General features: G+C 36.7%; 2 protein-coding genes across 4 annotated transcripts; one reads left to right on the forward strand and one right to left on the reverse strand.

The window, feature by feature from the left end:
• On the reverse strand, positions 1-27,268 carry LOC103518726 (flocculation protein FLO11-like). Of its 3 annotated transcripts, none has more exons than XM_026830456.1 (8): positions 26,885-27,268; positions 18,562-18,666; positions 16,977-18,298; positions 16,274-16,555; positions 13,122-13,366; positions 12,650-12,741; positions 982-1,177; positions 1-715 (listed from the first exon to the last, which is right to left on the reverse strand). In XM_026830456.1, the coding sequence occupies exons 3-8, from the start codon at positions 18,254-18,256 to the stop codon at positions 408-410; spliced, it is 2,403 nt and encodes an 800-aa protein (XP_026686257.1). In that variant the 5' UTR covers positions 18,257-18,298; positions 18,562-18,666; positions 26,885-27,268; the 3' UTR covers positions 1-407. The 3 variants fall into 3 exon arrangements, with proteins under 3 accessions (XP_026686257.1, XP_026686256.1, XP_026686255.1); XM_026830455.1 differs by having other exon boundaries at positions 12,650-12,738; positions 13,122-13,387; XM_026830454.1 differs by having other exon boundaries at positions 13,122-13,387.
• Positions 23,130-25,214, forward strand: LOC103518727 (prostaglandin E synthase 3-like; the record flags this gene model as incomplete). The annotated part of the gene is made up of 3 exons (XM_026830457.1): positions 23,130-23,327; positions 23,716-23,901; positions 24,973-25,214. Coding segments are annotated over 3 exons (498 nt in total), but the record flags the coding sequence as incomplete, so codon positions are not given.

Consider the following 27,268-nt stretch of genomic DNA (forward strand, 5'->3'; position numbering starts at 1 on the left):
TTTATTATTCAACCTAGAGCGTGTTTTAACAAAATATACAGACGAAGATTTTGTTATAGGTATGAGGTTTGTCACCACAAATGGTTGCAACAAATTTTATTGTTATCTGTCTTAAATATTCTGTGGACGACACTGCTATTTAGTTTTCAATTTTTGGTGGGACATAGGTAAGTAATATTACGATTCTCTTTATGTCACATTGATTACACCTGCCGAAACTAAATTGGTTTCATGAATTTCTTCTATTACTCGGAATCGGATGGATAATGGAAGCTTGTTTATAATGTTCAGGTACCTAGATCCTACATCACACAACACACAATTAATAAAGAAATATTATATTAAGATTAATAAAAATTATTGTAATGGATATGTTAAATTTGATAAAAGTAAAAATCAAGTCAAACCTACAGAACGTGCAAATTTTGACAGGATTTTGATTTTGAGTCTCGCTGCCAAACTTTGCTCAGGAGTCCTTTGACCTTGAGACTAGCAGATGTGCGATGTCCTCGTAGCTTACGGAATCCTCCCGGAGACTTACTGCGTCTTCTCCTACAGGAGAACTGTTCCCTGGTGAGTACAGGCTCTGGTGGGTTATCTAACTTAAGACGAATCTGAGTGAGAATTCCTACTAATAGCTCATCCACGTTATGATTGATACCGACTGAGGTCTCGATGAACTTGCAGTCGTAAGCCGTAGCCATGTCTTTACCATCTAGAACCAATCAGACAAAAACATGTTCACTATCCTCCTCCGTCCGTTATAAAATTTATAATGTGGTGAAATAACTTACCATTTTTAAAGGTGTGGATTAACCCGATCAACCACAGAGATGGACTCTGCTTTAAACCTATCCAAAAGTTAAAATGAAAGGCACCCAAAAGTAAAGTAAGTATTTACAAATTAGTGTCTAGGTACCTACAATAATATTCCTATTGTTGAGTGAAATCATATAGGTTACCATAGGTATACATATTTACCTTCGTCAGTAACAACTCTACACCGCACCAAATCAGTTTTGTTGGCTACCAGAATGACAGCTTTGGATCGGATCGAATCTTTCTTCCACAACGCTTGCAAACATTGTTCTGCGACGTGAAAGCTGGCCAAATCAATGGTCGAATAAACTATAATGAAACCGTGAGGCGTCTCATAATTGGCGATACATTCCTCGGGCTGAAAGAGTCACAAAAGATGTAATAAGGTCGCAGTGACATAAGCCGGCATTGTTCTGCGACGTGAAAGCTGGCCAAATCAATGGTCGAATAAACTATAATAAAACCGTGAGGCGTCTCATAATTGGCGATACATTCCTCGGGCTGAAAGAGTCACAAAAGATGTAATAAGGTCGCAGTGACATAAGCCGAAGGCCCTACTTATTCCAATACCAATAAACACCTCGTAATTGAAGAATTTAATCTGGAAGAAGCCAACATAGCACATTGAATGCACCAGTTCCTAACAGATCTCTTAAGCGACGTTGTGTATCTCGACGGATGGCCGTCTTGGACAGCTGTACATGCTACTGTTACGGTAAGCATTGAAATATTGAAGTTAAGTAACATCGAGCATGGTGGGTAACTGGATGAGACTTACGTTCGGACTTGTCCAATGCTTTTCACGGAGAGATATTTCTGTAGTGTTTAAGCGACAAGCGAGGTCGGCATTTTTCGTCAGCTTCTCAATCAGCCCTGACTAGGGTGATTGCTTTGGGCTGACATTTGATTTTGGATACAAACATTTTACGAGTGGATGCCCTTCGCACTCAACCTTTGCTATTTATTTAGCAAGGGAATGAGTTAAAATTAAAGTTAAACTGATTAAACTAAGCAATCTGGCTAATCTCTAACGGCAACTAGGCCTTACTTAACGAAAAGATTTACCCGTAGGTAATGGAGGGTCATGGAAATCATTAATTTTTCTGTCTCATAATATTCGCTTTTCAAGGAGCTTACTGACTATAAAAAGGTACATGTTTATATTTAACCATAATTAATTTACCTTGCTGCTAAAGAGAGAGCCATGGGCAAAGTTCCCATTGAAGAACTGCCCAGCAGAAAATCATCCGAGGTGGTTTGCTTTTCCCCACACATCCCCACAAAGAATCCAATAGCACAGGATACTACCAGCATGGTTAACAATACAATATAGTCGGGAATAGTGAAGTGGTTGTCCAGTCCAGGCTCCAGGGTAGTGTCCATTGAACATTCTGATAAACTACTAGGAACTCTCAGCAGAAAACTTAGCGCACAGATTATAATTTTCGAAGTTGTCGCCATTTTCGACTCAATTCCTTCCCGCGACTCGTAATGACAAACAGAATTGTCCAAGTAAATTTATTCCTGAAATGTACCGGAGGGGCACATCCCCACAAAGAATCCAATAGCGCAGGATACTACCAGCATGGTTAACAATACAATATAGTCTGGAATAGTGAAGTGGTTGTCCAGTCCAGGCTCCAGGGTAGTGTCCATTGAACATTCTGATAAACTACTAGGAACTCTCAGCAGAAAACTTAGCGCACAGATTATAATTTTCGAAGTTGTCGCCATTTTCGACTCAATTCCTTCCCGCGACTCGTAATGACAAACAGAATTGTCCAAGTAAATTTATTCCTGAAATGAACCGGAAGGAAAAATGGGAAAAGGAATTTTAACTGCTCACAAATAATGCCGTTCCTCGCTTAATAAGTACACTACGCTAAATTTCATGACTTGACTTGGACTCGAACCACCAACCTCCAGATTCAAAGCCCACCGTGCTAACCACTACACCACTGAGGAACGAAGGATTTTATTATTTAGGTTGTTTCCCATATTAATTTATGACTTCTGACCGTTTTCTTTTCCCTAAAGATCGGACTTAGCCTCCACGGCTTACTTCGAGTTTAAACTCAATCAAATTAATTTAAAATTTCAATTTCACCATGTTGTAAAAACAAACAACAGAAATCTGGAGTTAAGTAAAACCGTGTAAAAAATGGAAAACACCTTTTTCCCATCCTGTCCAAAATACTCACGTAAGATTTGCCAAAATGAATGTGAAATTCGATCTAAGACGTGGATGCATCCACACTTTGTTTGTACAGCTGAAACGTTGAAAATACAAAGGTGTCCCTGTGGTGGTATCTGTAGGTCCGTTCGACGTTACTCTCGGTTCTAACTGAATTCAAATTCAAATCTAACTGTTTTCAAGATGTTCGAATTGTGAATTAAATTTTATGACAATTGGTCTTGAGAGTAGCTTGGCTGAGTGTATTAACAATTGGCCTTTAATTACTCCCTCGCCGCAACAACACAAGTCGCAATAATATCAAACTATTGGCATACTTTATCAAAAAACTCTATGAGGTTTCATATCAATAATGTTGGGAGATGTTAAAGCGCTTTAAATGACAAAAAAAAAAAAAAAAAAAAAAGGGGGGGAGGTACTATTTTTTCTTTTTCCCTGATATTCTAAAAAAAAAAAAAAAAAAAAAAGGTTGAGAGTGATGACTTTATCTATGTACTTCAGTAACGTTTTTTGGACCGGTTTTGACTCAACCCTTGAGGGTCTGGACAACTTGGGGTCGATATTTTACCAGTTTTGTTTCTTGAGAAACCACGGAAAATAATTTCACCCTGGTAGACTAACTTGTTTTGTGGCATTATTACCTATCTCAAAATGAAATACCATGATGGGATGAATAAAATTTATAAATTAATTAAAAGGAAAACTTACAATGAACGATCGAGAGAATAGTAATAATTATTAGGTACCTACGTAGCAGAAAAAATGGCATCTTCCGGAATCCTAAAAAGAGTTCATAATTTTACTGGATTGACCAGTTTCTGGAATTTGCGCGAAACTTACCCAGGAGAAAAATATACTTTTTGGGGGAGGGGGGTCAATATTGGAATTGATCTTTACAAATCAATAAAGAGAAACAGTAGAAATAATAATCCTGAAGTTTTTTGATCGGGTAATGAAAGGTTCAATCTGTTAATTGAGTTTGTATCTATAATTAGTAATTTACTGACTTGACCAGCGCGGGGAGATTCTATGTTTGTTTTCTTATATTAATTAGGCATTGAAGAAAAAAGAAGAACAAGAAAAGAAGAAAATAAGAACAAACAAATGAGAAAATTATAAAGAAGAAGAACGAAAAGAAAATGAAGGACACGAAGGAGAAGAAAAGGTACAAAAGGAAAATGAAGAGAAACAAGAGAATGAAGAAGAACAGGCAGAAACCAAATGAAAGTCAAATACTGGACTAACATTTCTGGTCATAGACAAGCGAAAAAGTTTATTACTCATTCGCCCAAAAGAGCAAAAGAAATGCTCTGTCTTAGCAAAGAGGACTTGAGGTCAATTACAGGCCTCTACACAGGACATTGCAGCCTCAATTACTACCTAAACAAAATGGGCATAGCTGAGACACCTACCTGCCGTCTATGCAAACAGGCACCAGAAACGGCGGAACACATCATATGTGAATGTGGTGTTGCCTCTCATAAACGACTGCTATACTTCTCAAGGATGATTATAACACCTAAAGAAGTCAAGGAAATCAGTCCTAAAAGAACCCTGGCCTTCGTAAGAATAGAAGATAGCCAGCCGTTCCGAGAACGAACATTATCTGTTCAGGATAAAATCCGCCCCTGGCGGGAATCGAACCCGCGGCCTAGCGCTTACAAGGCAGACGAGCTACCAACGAAGCTAACTAGGCTGGCCCTTGTTTCTTTATTTTTATTTTTAATTGGAACCAACCAAATCAAAATGAAAGCAGCTTTACCAGAAATTAAAACCAATTAAAATTTAACTTACCATGGCTTAGAGCTAAGGCAGGAGCAAACACCGCTACTGAGGTATAGAAAACCATTTGAATAATGTACAACGCTGAGGCCATAACCCTAACCTTGGAGTCAAATCTCATCTCTAAATACTGGAACAACAAATAAACAGATGGAACAAAATACATAAATGTATTACCTAGTTTGGACAAATGATTATGATTAATTAAGTTATTAGTGCTGACAAAATAGCGACAGAATTCGTATCACATCAATCGACAATTCGTAATCAATCGAATCGAATTCGACAAATCGACATCAATCGAATTCGACAAAATATCACATCAATCTTTTATTTTAGACATATGTACAATGTACATAAATAATATATTTTAGCATTACCTACAGTTTTGGATCCAATAGTTCCTATTCAAATTTATTCGGTTTGAACAAATTTTATTTATAGGAACCCTACGAAAGATTATTTCGTTCATATTTTTTTTTTCAACTGGACATAGTTTTTGAGTGACAAATTTTTAGCTGTTATCACAATCGGTATCTTTGGTTTTCCAAAGAAATGTTTTCATCATAGGGTTTCACGAGTATAATCACATCCCTACGTTTACTTTCTGTCCCTCTTGCCATCAACTGGTCTTCAAGAAATCCTTCATAAACATCGACTTACCTCATAGGCAGATGTCAGGCGAAGTTTCATAAACACAGGAAGATACAAGCGTGACGTCAGAGGAACAACCAACACGAATGAGATGCAGATGAGAAAGAATTGAGAACCATGGTTGTAGAACTCGGACGGATTGCCAAGAAATTTTCAGCTGTTATCACAATCGGTATCTTTGGTTTTGCAAAGAAATGTTTTCATCATAGGGTTTCACGAGTATAATCACACCCCTCCGTTTACTTTCTGTCCCTCTTGCCATCAACTGGTCTTCAAGAAATCCTTCATAAACATCGACTTACCTCATAGGCAGACGTCAGGCGAAGTTTCATAAACACAGGAAGATACAAGCGTGACGTCAGAGGAACAACCAACACGAATGAGATGCAAATGAGGAAAAATTGAGAACCATGGTTGTAGAACTCGGACGGATTGCCAAGCAACTCGATAGCGGTAATGAAACTGAAACCAAATCATAGTAAAATAATTTCTAATTACGTTTGTATTGATAAGATTATTATTATTATTATTATTATTGTGGAAATTCCAAGAAGATTAGAAGCTATATTACACCTACAATAAATTACTAATTGCAAATTTCCCCCTAATATCGAACTAACTCTAAATAATTTTCTCGTATCGTACTCTAAATCAATTAAATATAATTATACGAGGAAAAATAGGTACCTAACTACCTACAAAGCACAAATTTCAAAGGAGCTTCCTGTAATGGCATCAGTTTTATAAAGAAGACCTTTGAAAATTTGAAACAAAGAACCACTGAAATTATGGAAGTATGAATTTGTATGAACGCCGTGAAACATAAGTAACTATGCAATGTGCAATGAAATAAATATTGGTGGAGATGCCTCAGATACCGCTCAAGAAGCAATAACCATTCCTCATTCAAATTTGAAATTAATTAGTTTAAATCCTTTGTACGCCCATATAGAGGTATTTGGGCTTCTTCGATATCCTAAAATAAATATTAAATAGGTATACGTATAAATTATTATAAATAATAAACTACCTGTAACACACTGCCGAGCCTTTCCACAATAAAAATAAGCAGGAACGATATAACTCCGTACAGGATGGACAAATATTTTGAGATCACCGCTCCTTTGTTCTCAGGAATCTGAACTGCCAGCACATTAGTTAGGAAGTCTTGCATGGTAACAGCAGCGAGAGAATTAATAGCTGAAGCAACTGTACTGAAACAGTAACACCAAAAATCCAAGATACTAATGAACTGAAAATAGGAATTAGAGACCTAGACCTGATCTTAATTTTGGATGGATCGTAGTAATAATAATTTTAAAATAATAAATTTAAAATTGAGTTGCCTTACAACCAAAAATATTCATTATGGAGAAAAAAAAGAAGAAGAAGAAGATACCTAGTATTATCTAAAAGTCAGAAAAGATTTAGAAGCAGATCGCAGTGACATAGGGCGTTTATTATAGCGGATGGCCCTACAGCCCTACACCAAGCAAAATATCTTAATTTATTATTATTTAATATTCTATGTATAGTAACTAGGTACCTATAAAATAAATACTACCTACTACCTTGGGAATAAATTTAAGAAGTGCACATACCCTAAAGATGCAGCAAATATCCCGGCCACGAAAAATCCAGGGATACCCGTATATTTCCCAAGGACATTTAATACATACAGAGGTAGCATTTGATCAGAACCATGGATAATCTGAAAGAAATTTTTTTTATTAATTTTCTAAAGATTTTTTTACCCTCTTAAAGGAAGAAGGATTAAGGTAGGTTGCATTGTAGTTATTTCGAATTAGGAAGGACTTAAATCAAAGCCTAGTTTCACCCGATATCATTTAGGTATTGTGCTAATTTTTTCCTTATTATTGTTATTAAAACAATAAGTTCCATTTAAAATTTAGAAGAGTAGATAATAATTAAGTACATACGTGTTTGGTCAGAGGGTCACATGTTTTGTATTGCGAATACAGTATAGCTCCCATGTAGGCATTGATGCAATATATTAGAATCAGTCCAACAGCACTCACCCATAGGGCTCTGGTGAAAAGAAAAAAAAAAACTTTATTGACTCACCCTTATACTCGTAATGATAATAATAATAATCTGGCCTGAGGATTTTGGTTGAATCTTGGCCAGATTTTAATGATCCCGACAGTATAATTATGTTTTATTGTTGTGTAAAAGGAAAATGGTATTCAAAGTGGTGAATCAGACATCTCCACTATTTTTTCCATTATTGCGTATTGCATACATACTTCGGAAAATTCACGGCATTCATACAAATAATACATTTGCAGTGTTGAAATTACGAGTACCTATTCAACAACAAATTACGGTAGGGTGCCTGGTTGTACCTTGGCCCCCAAAATCACTTTTTGATTTTTTTTTAATTTTTGCTATTAATGTTATTGGCATAATTTTAATTGATTTAGAAAGGAAATTTTCTTGGCTATCTATACAATTAGCAATGATTGTTTTACTAATTTTTAATTAAGAGATATACCCAATTTTCCGACACCACCTTTTTGGGGTTCAAGGTACAACTACCCTATGTACCTTGGACCCATACCCTTTGTACCTTGGTCGCAATGTATTCTAAATGGAAAAAATCTTCAAATTTTGAAGGCAAATTTGGGGTTGAAGGGTTGGAGATAGGACTACACGCCTTATAGCTTTTTTCATCTACTCATTGAAAACTAATACCTCCCAAAATTTCTACTAAATTGGCCAACATTTTTTTTTACACCTTTTTTATCCGTCGTACCTTGGCCCCCAGGGCGTTGTACCTTGAACCCTAAGGATGTTGTACCTTGAACCCTAAGGATGTTGTACCTTGAACCCTAAGGATGTTGTACCTTGAACCCTAAGGATGTTGTACCTTGAACCCTAAGGATGTTGTACCTTGAACCCTAAGGATGTTGTACCTTGAACCCTAAGGATGTTGTACCTTGAACCCTAAGGATGTTGTACCTTGAACCCTAAGGATGTTGTACCTTGAACCCTAAGGATGTTGTACCTTGAACCCTAAGGATGTTGTACCTTGGACTCAATAATAAGTACCTAACCTGCACAGTTAGCCCGAAGAAGATTACTTACATGAGAGACTCTATGCGATTTGTGCTGGTTGAATCTTCCCATATTTGTGAGAAGCCTCCTGGTGTTAACCACTGACCCATCATCATGAGCACAATCAGAGACGATAACAACACAAACGCTTGGAATGAATCGGTCAGTATCACAGCTTTCATACCACCCTGTAAAATACAAGGAAATCGAATAGATTGGTAACTTGTTCGATTTTTTTGGTGGAGAATTTGGCTAGTTCAAAAGTTAGTAAGGGTTCAATCTTACACCCATTTTTATAACAAAATATTAACTATCTTGCTAGTATGCACCTACAAAAGCATCATTTACCTACTAAAGTACCTACTTACTGAAGTATCATTTTCAAAGATCTGTTTAACCAAAATTGACTTCAGTGAGACTTTCTTCATTGACGTTGAAAAAATAGTGACTCTTCTGAGTCCAAAGATGACCAAAATGTCACAACATGTATTAAAATTTGCAACAGTTAAACGTCAGATATTTTTAACATCAATAGATTAGAATGGTATTGTCCCAATTATCGAATAACTTACATGAGACGCATAGAATATACACACACAGTACACCATAGTCACAGCAAGATAAGTGTTAAGTCCAGTCACTGAAAACAAAAACCAACAAATTAATTAAGAAATTAAGCATATCATTAGAAATCTGATGAGTAGAGTGCTCCCCAATTTAGCAATCATCGATCACGTGAAAATCAGTAATACTACAATTTTATTACTACATAAATAATTGGAAGGACAGCTGAAATCTGAAATGATTAATAGTAGCAAAATGAAGCAATTTTTGTTTTGCGAACAAAAACTCGGTTAGCCTTTTTTTTTTGTTTTTTTTTTTTTTTTTTTTTTGGGAGGGGGAACTCCCAAGGTATCATCCCGGTGTGAATGTGGTGTTGCCTTTCACAAACGACTGCTATACTTCTCAAGGATGATTATAACACCTAAAGAAGTCAAGGAAATCAGTCCTAAAAGAACCCTGGCCTTCGTAAGAAGTAAGAAATCTAGGGCTCTTCTAGAAAAAAAAAATAAAGGGAATGTCACAAAAGATCTAACCAGGTCGCAGTGACCATGGGCGTTTATTAAAGCCGATGGCCCTACTTATACCAATACCAAGAACAGGCAGAACAAAAATAAAGAAGGACAAAAACATAATAATGAAGGACCTAGGTCAACTTTTCTGTTATTTTGTCTTAGATAGATACCAGTGAAGTTTATAAAGTTAGGTGCCATTCCTGCACTGTTGTTATTTTGTCCTCCAAACGCATGTCCTCAATTTTACTTTCGTTGACTTGGGACTTAACTTTGACTTGGCTAGTCTTGTCCAAAGTCGTCCAGAAAATAATAAACTAACTACTCGTAAATAAATTAATAAGACCTTTGGGTAGCAAATTTATTACACATTGACTTTACAATTTAGGGTAATTATCATTCTGTCCAAGGAAATTTACTTAATTTCCCTGGAACAATATTTAAATTTTCAAACCGTTACAAGACCTCTCATTAATTCATTAAGAATGTTTCCACAATTTCGGCGGATTGCAACAGAAACAAAGTACTGGGAGATATCATGCCAGTTGCAATTAACATTAGGGTCAACTCGTTGAACTAAAAATAAGAAATAAAATAAAACAATCTGGTTCTAACCAGTCTGCTGTGAGACAACAAAAAAGGAGAAATCAAAAACACGCTAAAACCTCTCCCAAGAATCAGGATCGACTTTAAAATCCGCTTTAAAACAAAAAGGAAAACCCATATTTGTTGAATTTGTTGTCAGAACACATTAATGACCAATACCCTTACCCCCGGGTCTACGGTTTCCTGTTAACTTTATGTTGGTCCTTATGTGGACGTTTTTATTTGTAGACCTTTTCTCAAGTTTAAATTGAGCAAACCATAAGTTAGAGATACGAGAATCATCCAATATTCGAAATTCCAACCCTTCAAGATTCTAAATCCAGAAACAAGAAAAAGAACTTCAATGAGTTGAAATGATGCTCCTCCAGTTGATATCATACAGATGAGTGGATAAGAGAGAAAAAAAATAGAAACACACCCACTAAGCACTAAGAAGAATAGTTCCTTATACCTCCCAATATCTACTAGTTCTTATAAACTGATATTTGCAGTTAATAATTACTGATTGAATGTAAGTGTGAAGAGTGGAGTGGGTACCCGATAACTTGCCTAGCATCGCGCCTCTCATGATTAAAACAATTATCATCCACAATAATGTGATACATCTAATAACCAAACATTATGTTGTAGGCTAACCTTACATTTGAGTTTATTTCCAAGACAATTTTCGCCAATTAAGATCACTGACGCACTCGAGTATTTGGAGTCTTGAGGTAGCTCATGTAACTCCGGTTCAATTGAAAGTGAATCATTTAATTAAATAATTAAAAATCAATTACTTTACCCTGTAATGATTGTAGAAGAGTAAAGTAGATTGTACTTATTTGCCCGATCGCACATGTGGGACCTATTCCAAGATTTTTTTTAGTAACAAAATAATTATATTCATAGACATTTGAGAGTTGACTTTCTGTTTCCTTTTTAAAAAATAGATTGAGAACACTTTTCTTCGTTTTACATTTTTTACAAAGGCAATAAAAGATCCTTTTACTAACACCTACAGAAAATTAACAAAGCTTGCATACCATGTTCGTCCTTAAGCTGTGTCTACACATAGAACTATGGTCAATCGATCAACGCAGCTTCAAAGATCTCGGGAATGGTTAGGTTAGATATCCTGCACCGTCCCCACTGAGCCGTTTTCAAAGTTCAAACAATGTTGGTAAACTTCATCAACTAAAGTGAATTAATCGAATCTGATTGCCTATATGAATATGGTTACAATATTTCACCGATTTCTAATGTAAACAAATATAAATAAAACAGAATTCTAGGCTGTTGTTTAAAATGGAAACGAATATGGTTACAATATTTCACCGATTTCTAATGTAAACAAATATAAATAAAACAGAATTCTAGGCTGTTGTTTAAAATGGAAACAGAAATGAAAAAGTAAATAGCGTACCTATATTTTATTTGAAGAACTAGTTTTTTCACAGCCACAATGGAATGGGAATGATGAGTCGAATTAATTGCAATCAACATTTGATTATTTTTTATTTTATTTTTTAAATATTTATTTATTTTATGTATTTATTTTTAATTAGTTCTTGTATATGGAGCTCCCATAGGCTTGGTATCAATAACGAAACAAATCAAACGTACTCGACACAAATGTAAACATCAGACGTATGAACCAAGCCATATTACGAGTGGATACTTTCATAAAGTTATAATATTATTTTTTATTAGGTATTTTATTTTAGGTAAATTTAAACTTTTAGATTATGGCCATCCGCCATTTTAAAATTATGATAGACGGACACCTCAAGTTTGTACCGTTCTATTATGTCACATGATAGGAATAAAGAAGGGGTCCCTGTTTTGAAATTTCGAGCCCTCAGAAAATGTTTATTTTCATATCTCAAGATATGTCGCATGGTGGAATTTTCTTCACCTTTTCTCAATCCAAGGACATTAATTTCATTGCAATTGACAACCTTCTTTTTATTTTTTATACATAAGCCGAAGGCCCTACTTATTCCAATACCAATAAACACCTCGTAATTGAAGAATTTAATCTGGAAGAAGCCAACATAGCACATTGAATGCACCAGTTCCTAACAGATCTCTTAAGCGACGTTGTGTATCTCGACGGATGGCCGTCTTGGACAGCTGTACATGCTACTGGCTGTTGCGGAGTGCCCGGGCAAAACCAACAAACCAAAACCAGCATTGTAGAAGAATTCAACCTGTTGCAAATAATGAATGCGTGCAGTTACTCATCGATCATCGCATCGTAAGAACAATTATTTATTTAATCATATTTTCCATTTATTTGTTATTCGATACACATTTCACAATATAATAAATTATTCAATAAATGGTATACCCATTCGTAAAAGCAGGTGCTTGTGCCGCGGGTGGAGAAATTGAGAGTAGTATTTTCCCTAGTCTATAACCATCCTATTTTAGGTATCCTACTTGACAGCTTTAAACTTACCGGCATTTCAGCAAACGGATGATCGATAAATGTAAGTTCTGATTCTTCGCCATCCAATAAAACCGACACCGACTTTTCACCAAACTCATCATCTGAAACCAAACGCAAAACGAGCCGACAAATCATCTCTTGGAAATAACGGTTTAAAGCAACCTCCGCGGCCGAGAGGGTATCACAATGGGTTTTCACGCCATAGGTCCGGGTTCGATTCCGGATGAGGTTGAAGTTTTTTCAGCTCTGTGTTTGGAGTTCGGTTCGCACTCAGGCTCGTGAAGACAATTTCATAAGTAGCTCCTTTAATCATGTAGCTACCATTTCCGGCGTAGGAAGATTAGGGAGAATAGAAATTGGTTGTGCCAACGAGGCCCTTAGTAATGCCGTGATGTCCACAAGAGTTGTGAAAATTATCTGTTTTATAAATAAATAATAAATAGGTATAGATAAATAAATAATAAATTTATTATTTATTTACCTATGGAAGTATCATAAGCGTGTAGGTACTCGGAAGTCATGAACTGGTTGATGAGACTTGACTTGCCCACACTCGCCGCCCCTAGCATTAGGACTCGATAAGGAGCTGTAATTCCAGGACAACTCGCACAGCTACTCTCTCTGGAAGAGGCTAAGGATGTTCCTGCGCTACTCCTGTTGGATCCTGGATAGGAACCTCCGCCCATGGTGGTTCCTGCTGTACCTTGTGTGGTGAGATGTTCTGTGCTATAACACAAAGTGAACACACTGCCCTCAGCATTAGTTACTGTGGTTATAAGGGACCTAGGTCTCGTCTCAAATCACTGGGGAAGAAAGATTTGATGAGAAAGAAGATGACACGGAAAGTAAAGTACGAGTAAATGTCCTAAGTAATTTCTGAATAAAAAAGAGTCTTACCGGAGGGGAAAATGGGAAAAGGAATTTTAACTGCTCACAAATAATGTCGTTCCCCGCTTAATAAGTACACTACGCTAAATTTCATGACTTGACTTGGACTCGAACCACCAACCTCCAGATTCAAAGCCCACCGTGCTAACCACGAGATCCATAAAAAATTTTCTTTTGAGATTCATATCAAAAAATGGAAAAAATTTAAACCTAATAAAATTTACATTTTTTTTCCTTTTGCAGATTTTTTTGGGTCAAAATTTTTTCCGATTTGTGATACAACCCTAAGGTGCCCAAAAATCAGAGTGGAATCGGGCCTTGACGTTTTCAGGACGACAATAGAAAGTAAAAACAGCTGATCATTGCTCATTTGTATAACTCTGTCAACAAATCAATACATAACATTTATAATAGGGACTTCCATTTTCAACAGGGTTTTTACTTTTAAGTAACGTCAATTATGATGGATAATTTAAAGTGATGAGACTGGTGAGCGACCAAAAACTTAATTTATTGCTAGTTATAATTGGGATTCACTCGGCCCTCATGAATATAAAACCATAATTATATCTGGGTAGTGTACTTTGCTTTTCTATTAGGTACCTAACAATTATTCACTAATACACCCGTAATCATCATTACAAGGCTGAGTGGCACATTCCCAGAGCACAACATGAAATTGCTATTTTTAATTAAATTTCGACCAAGCCGGCAATCGAACCCGGGCCTACGGGTGTTAAGCGAATGCAATGACCACAACGCCGTACATGATGGGAGCTGATTCTGATATATTAGCTAGGTGGGGTACCTACTTTCTACGCTATTTAGGGATGTGATGCTCTTTTATTTCATGAAATTTAGATTGTAAACTAGACTGGTGGGGGGGTATTTAGACTGTCGCGGTAACATACACGGCTGCTTTGAAAAGTGGTTATTTTCAACAGTTTGGATAGTACAAACCCAAAACATAGAATAATACTTTGTCCGAAATTAACAAACTTACGAGTATGTGCTCAACAATGTTTACAGTCTATCTATACCTATACCTATTTATGGCAACAACAGTTTGGAAAAAATCCTTAGAGACTTAACACCTACATAAAATTTAATATAGGGCAGAATTTAAATAGGTGCATGATTATTTGGTAAATATTAGATACTTGTTTTTAAAAATATCAAACTTGGAAGAAAAAAATCTTTTCGATATTAAAATATTATGTAAAAAAAAGGGAATAAAAAAAGGTCATTGATTCTCCAAATCTAGGTAAAAACTTCTGTTAAAAATCCTAGGAAAATAATATTTTTATACGATCCCCAAAATATCAGAATGTCGGTCTAAAGGCAAGAATTACATAAATACTCGTATTTTTCAAGTGTACATTTGGCACTACGCTTTTAATATTTAATACAGCATCCAGCTTTCCAGCTACGAGTTAAAAAACTCAGTCTTAGGAATCAAAAGTTTTTACCCATATTTGGACAATGGCCTGAAAACAAAACAACATCTAAGTAACATTTTGGTCTCAAACTTTTTTCCTAACCTTACTTAATTGATTCAAATATTAACGTCTTTTTTTCACAGTGTTAGGTAGCTCTCCCGCCAATTTTTTTAATCAACAGAAAATATTCCTGATTTCAAACATATTATATATGAGTTTAATTTAACCCAGCTCTCTGATTTGTCAATAAGAAACTGAACTGTCAGCAATTTATTTACTTCAAATAAAACAATGAACATAAGCATATCAAACATCTTCACTAGCTTATTCTGATTCATACTTTGCTTATTTTCCCCTGTACCGTCCGTGGCAAAAGTATTTTTTTTTTTTAGGAATGGGTATACCATTTTTTTCCATAGCTTCTTATTCAATGTTTCTATTTCGAAAATTAAACTAACGGAAATTTGCTTTAGAAGAAAGTAGTTGACACATTTAAATATCATTTCTGGGAGTATCTACCTAGGTGAAAATATTCTACCACATTTGGACCACTTGAAAAAATTGTCTATACTTAAAAAAACACTTAACAGGTAATATTAAAATATTTTTTTTTAAAAAATCTACATTTTCACGACAAGAACCGGATTTAAAGAGTATGCAGGATTGTTGTGTAGAGTCCACAGGTGACAGGGTGGAAATTAATTTGTTATCAGTTATTAGGTATTTTATAATATTACATTGGTCATATTAGTAACAAGATAATTATATTCATAGACATTTGAGAGTTGACTTTCTGTTTCCTTTTTAAAAAATAGATTGATAACACTTTTCTTCGTTTTACATTTTTTACAAAGGCAATAAAAGATCCTTTTACTAACACCTACATAAAATTAACAAAGCTTGCGTACCATGTTCGTCCTTAAGCTGTGTCTACACATAGAACTATGGTCAATCGATCAACGCAGCTTCAAAGATCTCGGGAATGGTTAGGTTCAAGGGACCTAAGTCTCGTCTCAAATCACTAGGGAAGAAAGATTTGATGAGAAAGAAGATGACACGGAAAGTAAAGTACGAGTAAATGTCCTAAGTAATTTCTGAATAAAAAAGAGTCTTAATGAGGTGCATTAGTTCTGAATATTGGACTCCCCAAAGAGATACCAATTTCTTCGCGTTTGAACGTAATGTAATTTGACAGCCTTCACCTACTAACCCTATTAGAGTAGGGACTGATATTATTCCAAAGATAAGAAGAATGTCTTGTTCTAGTCTCCTAAGTATCGTCTATAACCAGTAACTTAGAACTTACCTAGAATTACTGGAAGCAACGCTGTTGTTACTCTTGGAGCGTCTACTCTTGAGTGAATCACCCCGATTTACAATACTTTTCCCTTGAATAGAGAAATGTCTCAGTCTATAGTATTCCTCTTCAATGCCTGTGTTCGGCATACTGGCAACCCTGGACCTTTGTTGTGGAAGACTCAAAAAATTTGGACGGTGTCTAGTTACACCATTTGGACCCATTTGAACAGTTGACTTGCTCCCAGGAGCTTTGACAGATTGAGAACGGTTGTGATGCGGAGAGCCATACCTGAGAAAAAGAACAAAATGGTTGAGAAAGAAGAGAAATAATTAGTGAAAATTGGGTACAGAGTCTTTGACACTTTCAATTTTACCTTTGTAAACATAAATTATGCAGTGTACATTCAAGAAGTCCTTTGCGTGAGAAGGAGTTATCAGGAAAAGAAGAACGAATATAGCAATATAGGTAGAACAGAGGGGAGGTGAAATTCTGACCCGGCCTGAGCGGAAAGGTGAAGAAGATTCAAAGTTCTTTGCCCCCTCCCAAATATTGACTTCAAAGTAAAATTTCTCCCATTGGGTTAAAGATTAAAGTTTTTCCCATCTTGGGCTTAAGAAGATTATCGTTCCGAAAATTCAAATTTCAAAGGTCATTCAGCAACGACACTAGTAGATAGTTTGAGTTGTTTGAAGAGGAATATTTTACTTACTTCATTTCAAAGTCGTGCATCTGCTGTATGGTAAACGTATTGGTAACATCAAGTAATTGTTTGCTATCGTGATCGCCATCATTCTTGTCGGGTGAATTACCGGAGACCGATGGTTGTTGAACAAATATTGTAGCACCTTTGTTGATAACAAGACTGCCTTGTTCCAGATGAAGTGTTGAAGTCATGGAGGTCTTTCTACTTGATGGAGCTGTTTCTACTTTGAGTTTCTTAGATGAAGCGTTTACTTTGGTGTTACTGGTTTCCGTGTTGGGACTGGGACTGATGATAATATCTCCTTTGTCAGAGAATGAAACACGTGGAATGTTTTGTGTAGTATCAGCTTTGACAGGAGGAATATTGAAAGTGAATACCTGTTTGTTTTTCTTAGGAGATATGATGTTGGGTGAAGGAGGGGTACTGGGAGTTTTGTTCAAAGTAGGGGAGGTAGGAATAGGGGGGCTGACATCTTGCATTGTGAAAGAATCTTCACTATCCACTGTCATCTGTTCTGCAGCAAATCCTGACGATCCTCTACCATGAGATCGTTCCTCTTCATAATTACTTCTTGCATATCGTCTTGATAGAAGTTTCAAACGTTTTCTCGTGTTCACTGCACTATTTTTCTTTGAAGTTTCCACAGACGTCTGTCTCATCTTGATGTTGTACCATTCTAGTGATGTATCAGGATTCTTTGCAACAGGCAAGTTGAATTCTTCTACAATGCTGGTTTGTTGGTTTCGCCTGGGTACTGAAGTGTGCTGTAATAGTGACCATGGCTTCTCTTCATTATCATAATCCTGAGCTGCTATCTCATCGCCAGAAAAGATTAACTTTACGTCTTCAGAAGGTTTTGGCTGTTCTTCATTGCTGGAAGCGCTATAGAATTCTTCTTCTTTTTCAAGAGAAGATGTTGGCGTATGATTGTTAGCTAGATCTTTATAATCAATGAGAGCAGTATCTCCCGCATCAGTGACTGTGATCATAGTAGTGATAGTATTGGAGGAGTCTGTGCTGGTATTGTTAGCTGTGGCACCTGATTCTGTTGAGATGGAGTTGCTGTTACTTCCCATAACAACCACCTTGGGGACATTCTGACCTTTGTTTCGATTTCGATAAGCACCGGCTGATTTGAAGTGAAGTCTTTTGAGTGCACTGGATGCTGTTGATATCAAATCAGTGCTGGAACCATGACTAGTAAAGCTCGATAGAGAGGGGGTGGGGGAACCAGGGGCGGAGTGGGGGACAGGAGGGGGACCCGACCGCTGCAGCAAGACCGCCATCTTGTTCTTGCCCGCCCCACCGAGTGATAGACGAGGTGCATCCTAAAACAACAAAACAGAAAGTAAACTCGCAACACAAGAATCAGAACAAGGTAATCTAGCTTGAAAAACACATGTCCATGTGAATGAAATGTAATGTTATACTCGTATGTATTCTGGATGTACCTATTGTTAGTCCAATCAGCTCGGCTGTTCCAAAATGCCGAATAACTGAAGACATCGCTTTCCTCAGTCTGAATTCACACCTAAACGCTCAAATGTAGACTCTAAAAGGTTTTGGGGTGACGATAAATAATAATAATTACCGAGGGATTCCTGGATTCAGGGGGGCTCTGAGAATTGTTGCTGTTATGATGTCTCTGCCGCAGCCGGGCTAATGCACTCCTCAATCCCTCCGTTACGCCTTTTTCCTGACAATTCAAAACAATGACAAACGTCACAAAAGATCTAACCAGGTTGCAGTGACATAGGGTGTTTATTATAGCCGACAGCCCTGCTTATACCAATACCAACGTCACTCAACAGTGAGACATTTTAACGTGCGACTAACACAGCTAACACTAGGGGTAAGTTCTACATTCTCACGTTGACTTTACGTTGATCATTGTGTCTCTTATCGCCCACCTGATGAGGGACATACTACGAGATGGGCATGCTACGACACAGACCACATGAGTCTAATGTAGCAGATGTTGCATTGTCTACGAAATAAAAACGGTGAAACACTCATCTTTGGGGGGAAAACGTCATTTAACTATGAGAAATGGTACATAGTACCAACCTAACATGTTACTTAACAATGAGACAAATTACTGATTACTTAACTTTCTCACTAAAAGGAAAGAAAGCAAAATGTTGAAACAAAAAACCTGATGAGAAGGTGACGAGGAAATTGTTATGAAACATAAACAAGTCACATCTCGGAGATTAACAAGAAAAAAAGTATTTTTTTACTTCCTTCTATTTCTCTTAAGATCTCTGTTTGTTTGTTTACTTATTTATTTGCTTGTTTGGTAGTGTGTTTATTTGTTTGTAGACTTTTGAGCCACTTTCACAGTGCCCATTGAGTTGGATATTTTATGACGATTTTTTCTCCTTTCATGCTTCTTATTAATTCTCCTCCTTTTACCAGCCAGGCTTCTCCTCAGGGAGCTCTTCCACACCACAATATTATGAACTCAATTTTATTTCCGTTTGTCATCAGAAACTTGTTTCCCTTCTTCTCCTCAGGGAGCTCTTCCACACCACAATATTATGAACTCAATTTTATTTCCGTTTGTCATCAGAAACTTGTTTCCCTTAGTACTCTCAGTAGTTATTGACATCACAAAAGATTAATCACATTAGAGACTGTCCGCCGACCCCACAATGTCTACTGTGATTTAGTTTATTGCTAGGGGGGAGGAATACTGGTACACAGTAGAATGAATGTCAAATAGGGAAGGAATGTTTGAGTCATGATTGTTACAGTACTTGCGTCTCATGGTATGGTTTAGTTAGTAACTCATTGTGATCTTTAACAGGAAGCACTTTGGTTTCATTATGGAGATGAGCAATACTTGACATGAGGTGACAACCAGTGGCGACGCGCAATGCACTGTTCTGGACTGTTTGAAGTTTTGCCCAGTTGGTCTTGCATAATTGCGGGGTCCAGATAGGAGCAGCGTAGTTAAAGACTGATCTGCCGACTGCTTTATACGTGGTTATGATGGTCTCTTTATCCTTACCCCAGGAACTACCTGCTAGAGCTTTCAGAACATTGTTTCGTTTCTGAACCTTTGAGCGTGTGATTTTTATGTGCTCATTGAAAGTCATCATATTGTCGAGTGTCACACCCAGGATTTTCGGGTGTTTGATGGTGGGGATGATGTTGTTGCCAATATGGATCTGAAGTGTGGTGTTGACTTCAGTTGTCCATGTGGTGAAGAGGGTGGCAGTTGACTTTTCGGATGAAAGTTCTAGCTTCCGATTGAGAAACCAATTGTTCAAAGTTTCGAGGTACGGGTTCAAGCGATTGCATGCAGATTGTTACTGGCTCTTGGTCAGAGCACAAGATGGTGCAATCATCAGCGTAGCTGATGAGTGTGATGCCCTCTGGTGGTTGTGGTATCTTCGACAGGTAGTAATTGAAGAGGATTGGGGAAATGACACCGCCCTGGGGGACACCTTGTTTTACTTTTCGGTGTTTAGAGTGTGCACCTTTGTATTGGACGAACGTTTGTCGACCGCGCATGTAGTTCGCCAACCACCGTTTGATGTCATTGGGGAGAGTTGATTCTAAAATATCTTTCAACAAGATGCTGTGGCAAACGGTATCGAAAGCCCGGGACAAATCCAGGGCGACTAGAACCGTACGCTTGTTGGGTCTCCTTTCATTTAGACCGCTTTGGATATGATGAGTTATCTGGTGGATAGCGGTTGTAGTGCTTCTGCCGCTGCGAAAACCATGCTGATGTTCGGCGAGTGTAAGGTGGTCTTTGAGGATTGCCAGGACAAGGCCTTCGTACACTTTGATGAGAGGTGATAAAAGTGAGATTGGCCGGAAAGACTTGGATTGATCAGCTGGCTTGTTTGGTTTGGGGAGGGCGATGATTTTGCTGACTTTCCAGATGCTCGGAAAAACTTGCGTTTTCGTGCACAAGTTGTAGAGTTCGGAGATGTATTTTATGCATCTTACACCTACATGCTTTAGCATAATGGGAGAGAGGTTGTCAGGTCCTAGCGCCTTGGAATTGTTGGTCTTCTTTATCACTTTTGCCACATCCTCAGGACTGAATTTAATAGGATCGGGGCATTTCAGTTTGTGAATATTCCTGAGGGTATTTCTTACTGTCTTATCAGTCTTTTCAGGTGGGTGGGGGGTGAATTGTTGATTGAATTCTGTGGCGCATTTCTTTGGGTCGGAGATAGGTTTGTCATTGAACCGAATGATCGTGTTGTCACCTTGCTTGTTAGGGTTTGAGAGGCGCTTAATTGTCTGCCATAGATTGCGAGTGCCAGGTTTGAAACCGCTTTTGTCAAGATGATCTATCCACTTTTTGCGCATATGACCATTTACAATACGAGTGATCTCTTGAGAGAGGGTTTTGATCCTAGGATTTAGTGGATCTGTCTGTTTAAGGTTATCTCTCTCGTCTGCAAGTCTTGCAGCTTCTGTGGGGAAGTTTTGTCGAACCTCTTTATGTTTACCAGCTGGAATGAAACGGTGAGCTGCTTTATTGATAATGCCTCTGAGAGTGATTTCGGCAGTATGGACGTTGCGGGGTGAAGGTACTTTGCTTAATTTTTCTTCTATGTAGTTGGTAAAACCTACCCAGTTAGCCTTCGCAAAGTTCATGTAGCTCTTATGACTAGATTCGTCTTTGGTTGTGATCACAAATTTATTAACAGATATCACGATAGGAATGTTGCATTGTTCAGTATGGTGTTGCATTGTTCAGTAAAATGGATACATGCTTTTAGAACTACCTGCCTATGAAACTTGAGCATTGTTATCTCCATAGCTGTGAGATAAGTCTCATTAGGGCCAAACATAGGAAAGAGACAGAGACCTGAGTTATGTAGGGACGATCAATAGATGAAGCCCATGAAATAGGTATCTATGTCATATCAAACACTTGAACTCAAGTAGTGGAGGGAGGGTACCCTATACCTCATGTGTTATAAAAGCATATCCTAAAAAAATGTAAACAAACTGCCATGTTGTGCTCATAAGAGTGGCACAAATTTCAAATTTTGAGAACCATCGGGTTTATTAGTGCATGATTTAAGAACTTTTTTTCACACAAGAGCTTATTTCATCAACAATGATGAAATAATTTCATCAATAATGATGAAATAAGCTCTTCGTGCTGTTATTTTACTGGTTTCGGTTTTCAAAATTTGAAATTCGCGCCACTCTTATGAACACCATGTTGTGTTTTTTTCATTTTTTCAAGGATACACATTGGGATCGTTACTTCCCCTCCCCTACCTTATACCTCCATGCTTGAACTAAAGGTATGGAGTGAAATGAACGCTGTGTCAGGAAGTCATGTGTGATTTTGGCACATCCACTAATGGTAATATCTGTATTGTATTGCACATTGCATACTCACCCTAGTTGCTAGGCGTTCATACAATTAATTTCCTCTGGCAAACTCAGAAAGGAAAATGCATTTCATTCCTATTTTTATTACCGAGGCGTTTATTATTTTTTATGAGATGAGCAGATAGGTAATTTCGATAAGAATATATTTTCCTCTTAAAATAAAGCCAGGGACTCCAAGATAGAGTTTTGAGCTGTGGAAAAATCTCCGAGAAGGTATCTATCTACTGACCCACTTTTAGTCGAAAGATGATAAAGTTTAATGGGTTTTTATTTATTTGTTTAGTTACCTAGGTATTTATGTATTTTATTATTTATTTAGCTTCTTAAAGCGATCAGTAACAACATTAAGATTATGAATGCAAATAGGAAAATCCAGTAAATGTTATTTATTTATTTTTTCATTTTTCCTATGAATCAAATTATGACATGTCAAGGATATCGCATTTAGAATTAGTACCTGGGTACGAAATAGATAAGTAGGTACCTAATCATCATAGGTTACATTCTGGTGTGCTTGTATTAATCCATCACTCAAGTTTTTCAATGAGAGACATACTTGAAGATTGGCAGGACATAGACCCATAAAGTCTAAAAATAGAATCAAAACAATTATCTTAAATCTAGGTCTACACTCTGTGAGACCCTGGGTATTTAAAATAATTAAATGTTACTTGGAAAAAAAGCATTTGGTATTACTTACACAATTTAAAATTAATTCCTTCTTAGTGAATATTTAATTTTTCATTGGTTTTGAATAGGAACTAAATAAAATTGTTTATTCCTTTCTATTTCAGAGTAACTCCCCCCTCAGTTGCATGGGCTCAAAGAAACCACTGCATATTCCTTACCATTTGCTTAGAAGACTGCAAAAACCCAACTATCAACCTGGATAAAAATCAGCTGTACTTTGATGGTATTGGAGGCACTGAGAAAAAACACCATCAAGTCACAATTCCATTTTACAAGGAAATAAATGCAGAGGTAACAAGAGCTATTTATTAGAAATAAAATTATTCCTTGCCATGATACAGCTACACTAAAAATAGTAGCTAATCAGGGATAACATTAGAAGTAAATGATAAAAATTAAAAAAAAAAAAAATCCTTCTAGATTTTTTTACAATTGGGCATTCCTCAAAATTACATGTCTTGATTGGGATTCAAACCCATGATCTCCTAATTATCTACTAGGTGTGTGCCTGACCATTGGGCTATTAAGGTAGGTGTAAATATTAGACTAGGTAATGGATGAATCATTTTACTCATCAAAGTTATTTTGAAAGATATCAGAAAGAAACAGCCACCAGCTTGGCTACCCTAAGTAAAACAAATCAAATATCAAAAATCCCTGCTTTCTCTTATGTTTTCAGAAATCACAAACATTTGTACGTGAACGAAACATTGAAATTTTAATCAAGAAAACAGATGATGACAAAACATACTGGCCTCATCTTACAAAGGAAAAAAATAAATACCATTGGCTCAAAGTAGACTTCAACAAATGGAAAGATGAGGATGATAGTGATGATGAAAATAACGGAGGCAACTTTGAAGATGTAAGCATTTCTTTTCTAATTTTTATATCCACATGTACTTACCTAGGTAGGCTGGTTGGAATTTATTTAATGATTGCAAGGAAAATGATAACTATTACTCTTCATATTTATTTAATTATTATTTATATTCCTACTTGAAAACCCCATCCTCCCTAAATTGAATATTTTGTAAAAGTTAAAGCAAAAAGAAGAACCTCTTTCTGACAGAAAATGACCAGGTAGTTTTGTAGTTATATTGTAAGAAAGCTACATTTTAGAGTAGCTACCACTCGTATTATACTTGGAACTCTAGTTTGTACCTATCAATATGTAGATATACCTACCTACTCGTAGCTTGGAAATTGTTCCATTTCCTTCCATCAAAAATTAATTTTATTCAAGGTCGACATAAGACTTATTAATATCCTTGGACACTATAAAATGGATTTCACAATACAATATTACCTAATTCCTATACGAATAGATAACTTAAAATCATTGACATAGTTATTTTGTAATATTAACAATGCATTTCAAGTGCACCAGAGGAATAGGTACTCGCCTCTCAATCAACACACCCACATGCATTATTGTATTCACATAGGCCCCCACCCACCCCCCTCACACACAAACTGTTCTACGTTCGTTTTCTGAGTACCCACCTATTTCCACGTCCGAGCTAGGACATGAAATAATATTTGCTAAAGGTCGACAAAAAAGTGGGAGAAAAGTCAAGATTAAAATATGAAAAATACCCAATTATATTTTTAATATAGACTGCATGTTACTTGGAACTGTTGACGTTCGCGCGCCTCCCGGCGCTCTTGATTTACGCATTAAATATTTTCTTATAGGTACCTACCTATGAGTTTTTTTATGCTTTAAATCTCGGTTTGTAGTTTTTGATCAAATCTTGTGAGTAATTCTCGAGTTATTCAATACCATAGGCATGGTTATTTGAACTCTCTTGGTAGATAATTTACTGTAATTTTATTCAAATGTTTGGGCTAACTTTTACAACCATTCCCCCTACTTTTATTTAGGTATCTACTTAGTTGCCTAATAATTGAACAACATTTTGTTTGTCCCCAGTTAATGAGATCCATGGGAGGTTTAATGGGGGACTCAAGTGAGAAACCAAACTTCGACGACTTGGACCCTCAACCTGACTCTGACGACGAGGATATCCCCGAGTTGGAAGAATAAGCAACACATCTCCTGTATCTCATTACATCCCTACCAGCGTGTACGGAAAACCAAACTTAGTCATCTACTGTGTACCAGTATTCCTCCCCCCTAGCAATAAACTAAATCACAGTAGACATTGTGGGGTCGGCGGACAGTCTCTAATGTGATTCATCTTTTGTTTACGATGTACAAAACTAGATCCTTACGACGCGTTGGTGAGGTAGTAGGTAGGTACAATGGTACATACGTCAAGTTATTTACATCTTGAACTCAGGTTTTAAACATTTTAACTCACAGTCACATTTCGGGAAACCTTGAAGTAAGAATCACAAGTTTCATTCAACTCTGATTTTTAGTCTGTCCTTCCTTTATTATTACAATAGTAATAAAAAAGGTATAAGGGACGGACTATTGTATTCGCTTCGGTGTCAGTCCGTCAGTCAGTCTGTCCCCATAGAAGGACTTATCCAAACCTGGTTCTAAACTGTGTTTATTGGAGTTCGGATTACATTAGCGTAATTGAGGTGTGATCTGGAAGAAGGGCGTAATTGCGAAAACGTAGTTTTGATACATTTCACCTGAGCCCGTATCCAGGATTTTGTCGAGGGGGGGGGGTGGATGTTCCAAATTTTCAGAGTTTGTAATGTGATTCATCTTTTGTGATGTCAATAACTACTGAGAGTACTAAGAGAAACAAGTTTCTGATGACAAACGGAAATAAAATTGAGTTCATAATATTGTGGTGTGGAAGAGCTCCCTGAGGAGAAGCCTGGCTAGTAAAAGGAGGAGAATTAATAAGAAGCATGAAAGGAGAAAAAATCGTCATAAAATATCCAACCATCCGAAAATGCAGGTCGCAGGATTTCTCCTTGAAAATAGTCCTGCTTGGGATATTCTCTATCAAATTGTCTACAATTTCAACTCACTTGTAGTAAGCAGAAGTACCTACTATCAACCCAAAGCGTAAATGCTCTTATGTAGGTAGGTAGATAGATACCTACTTCTTCAAAACCCATCGTAAGAACTTTACTACGAGTATCAACTCACGAGTATAAGTACGGATAATTCAAGAAAACCCTGCGATCGTAAATTTGAAATTACTTTTCATGCATATTTTATATACCTATAGCTGTATATAGTTTTTATTTTTCAAGCCCTGGGGATTTACATATTTTACATGCTCTCTAGTCTGAAAGAAATTGCTCACGGCTGACTTTTTGTTTTCTTCTCAGTTGCGCTTGACAAGTTTTCACCTGAGGTGGGTTGGTTTTACTCTAATAATTATTATCAGGTACTAAGTTTAGAGTAACCATTTTGGGGGACTCTATAAACAAAATTAAGCTTCAGTTAAAAACAAATGCATAAAATCAGTCGCCGAACATTTTTGTTATAGTTTGGTTAGGGTACTTAGGGTTGTTCCACTTTGGTTACCCTAAATAAAAAGTGGCCTCTTCTCAAGGGATTATTCTATCCCGTGACATGAAGTTTCTTGAACATTTTGTCAAGTTACACTCGATAGAACCCTCAAAGGAGACCGATGCTCATTCATTTGTGTGCATACTGCCTTCATAGTACTATCAAGGGATATTTACACTATAATTATGTATTATTACTCAGAATATATCAGGGAGAAAAGAGAAAGTACAGAGGGAGGGGGCTGGAAACAAAATACTTCTAATGTGTAGAACAGAAATAAAAGGGAGGGTACACTATAGAGGGAGGAAGGGGAGGGGGACTGTCAGAAATGTCAAAATTGTTTACAGTTTTCCATCCTGAGACAATCTGAAATTGAAAGCTGAAAAAAATGGTGACCTACCTTTTATCACGTATAGAGGTGAAGTAATAATGATGAAATTTATATAGGAAATAGTTGCGAATCCTAAATCTAACTTTCATGTTACCAGGAGACCCTTAAGTAACCTAGGTCATTACTAATGCTTGTAAATACGGACTTAACCAATAACATTTTCAACATCGGAAAAAAATAATTCAAGGTAAAAGTTGAAAAAACACACGCACACAAAATATTAAATACAAAATTTAGAAATATGAGTTATTCAAATAAAAAATACTTTTTAATGCTTTGTTAATACCTGCACGAATTAAAAATAACTAGGTAACACGAAAAAAAAAGAGAAGAAGAAAAAAAGAAAAAAGAATTATTCTTCTGGGGGGAAAGGAAAAACTGCGAAATATGAAG

Source organism: Diaphorina citri, unplaced genomic scaffold (genome assembly GCF_000475195.1).
Source record: "Diaphorina citri unplaced genomic scaffold, Diaci psyllid genome assembly version 1.1 scaffold2335, whole genome shotgun sequence".
NCBI classification, from domain to species: Eukaryota; Metazoa; Arthropoda; class Insecta; order Hemiptera; family Psyllidae; genus Diaphorina; species Diaphorina citri.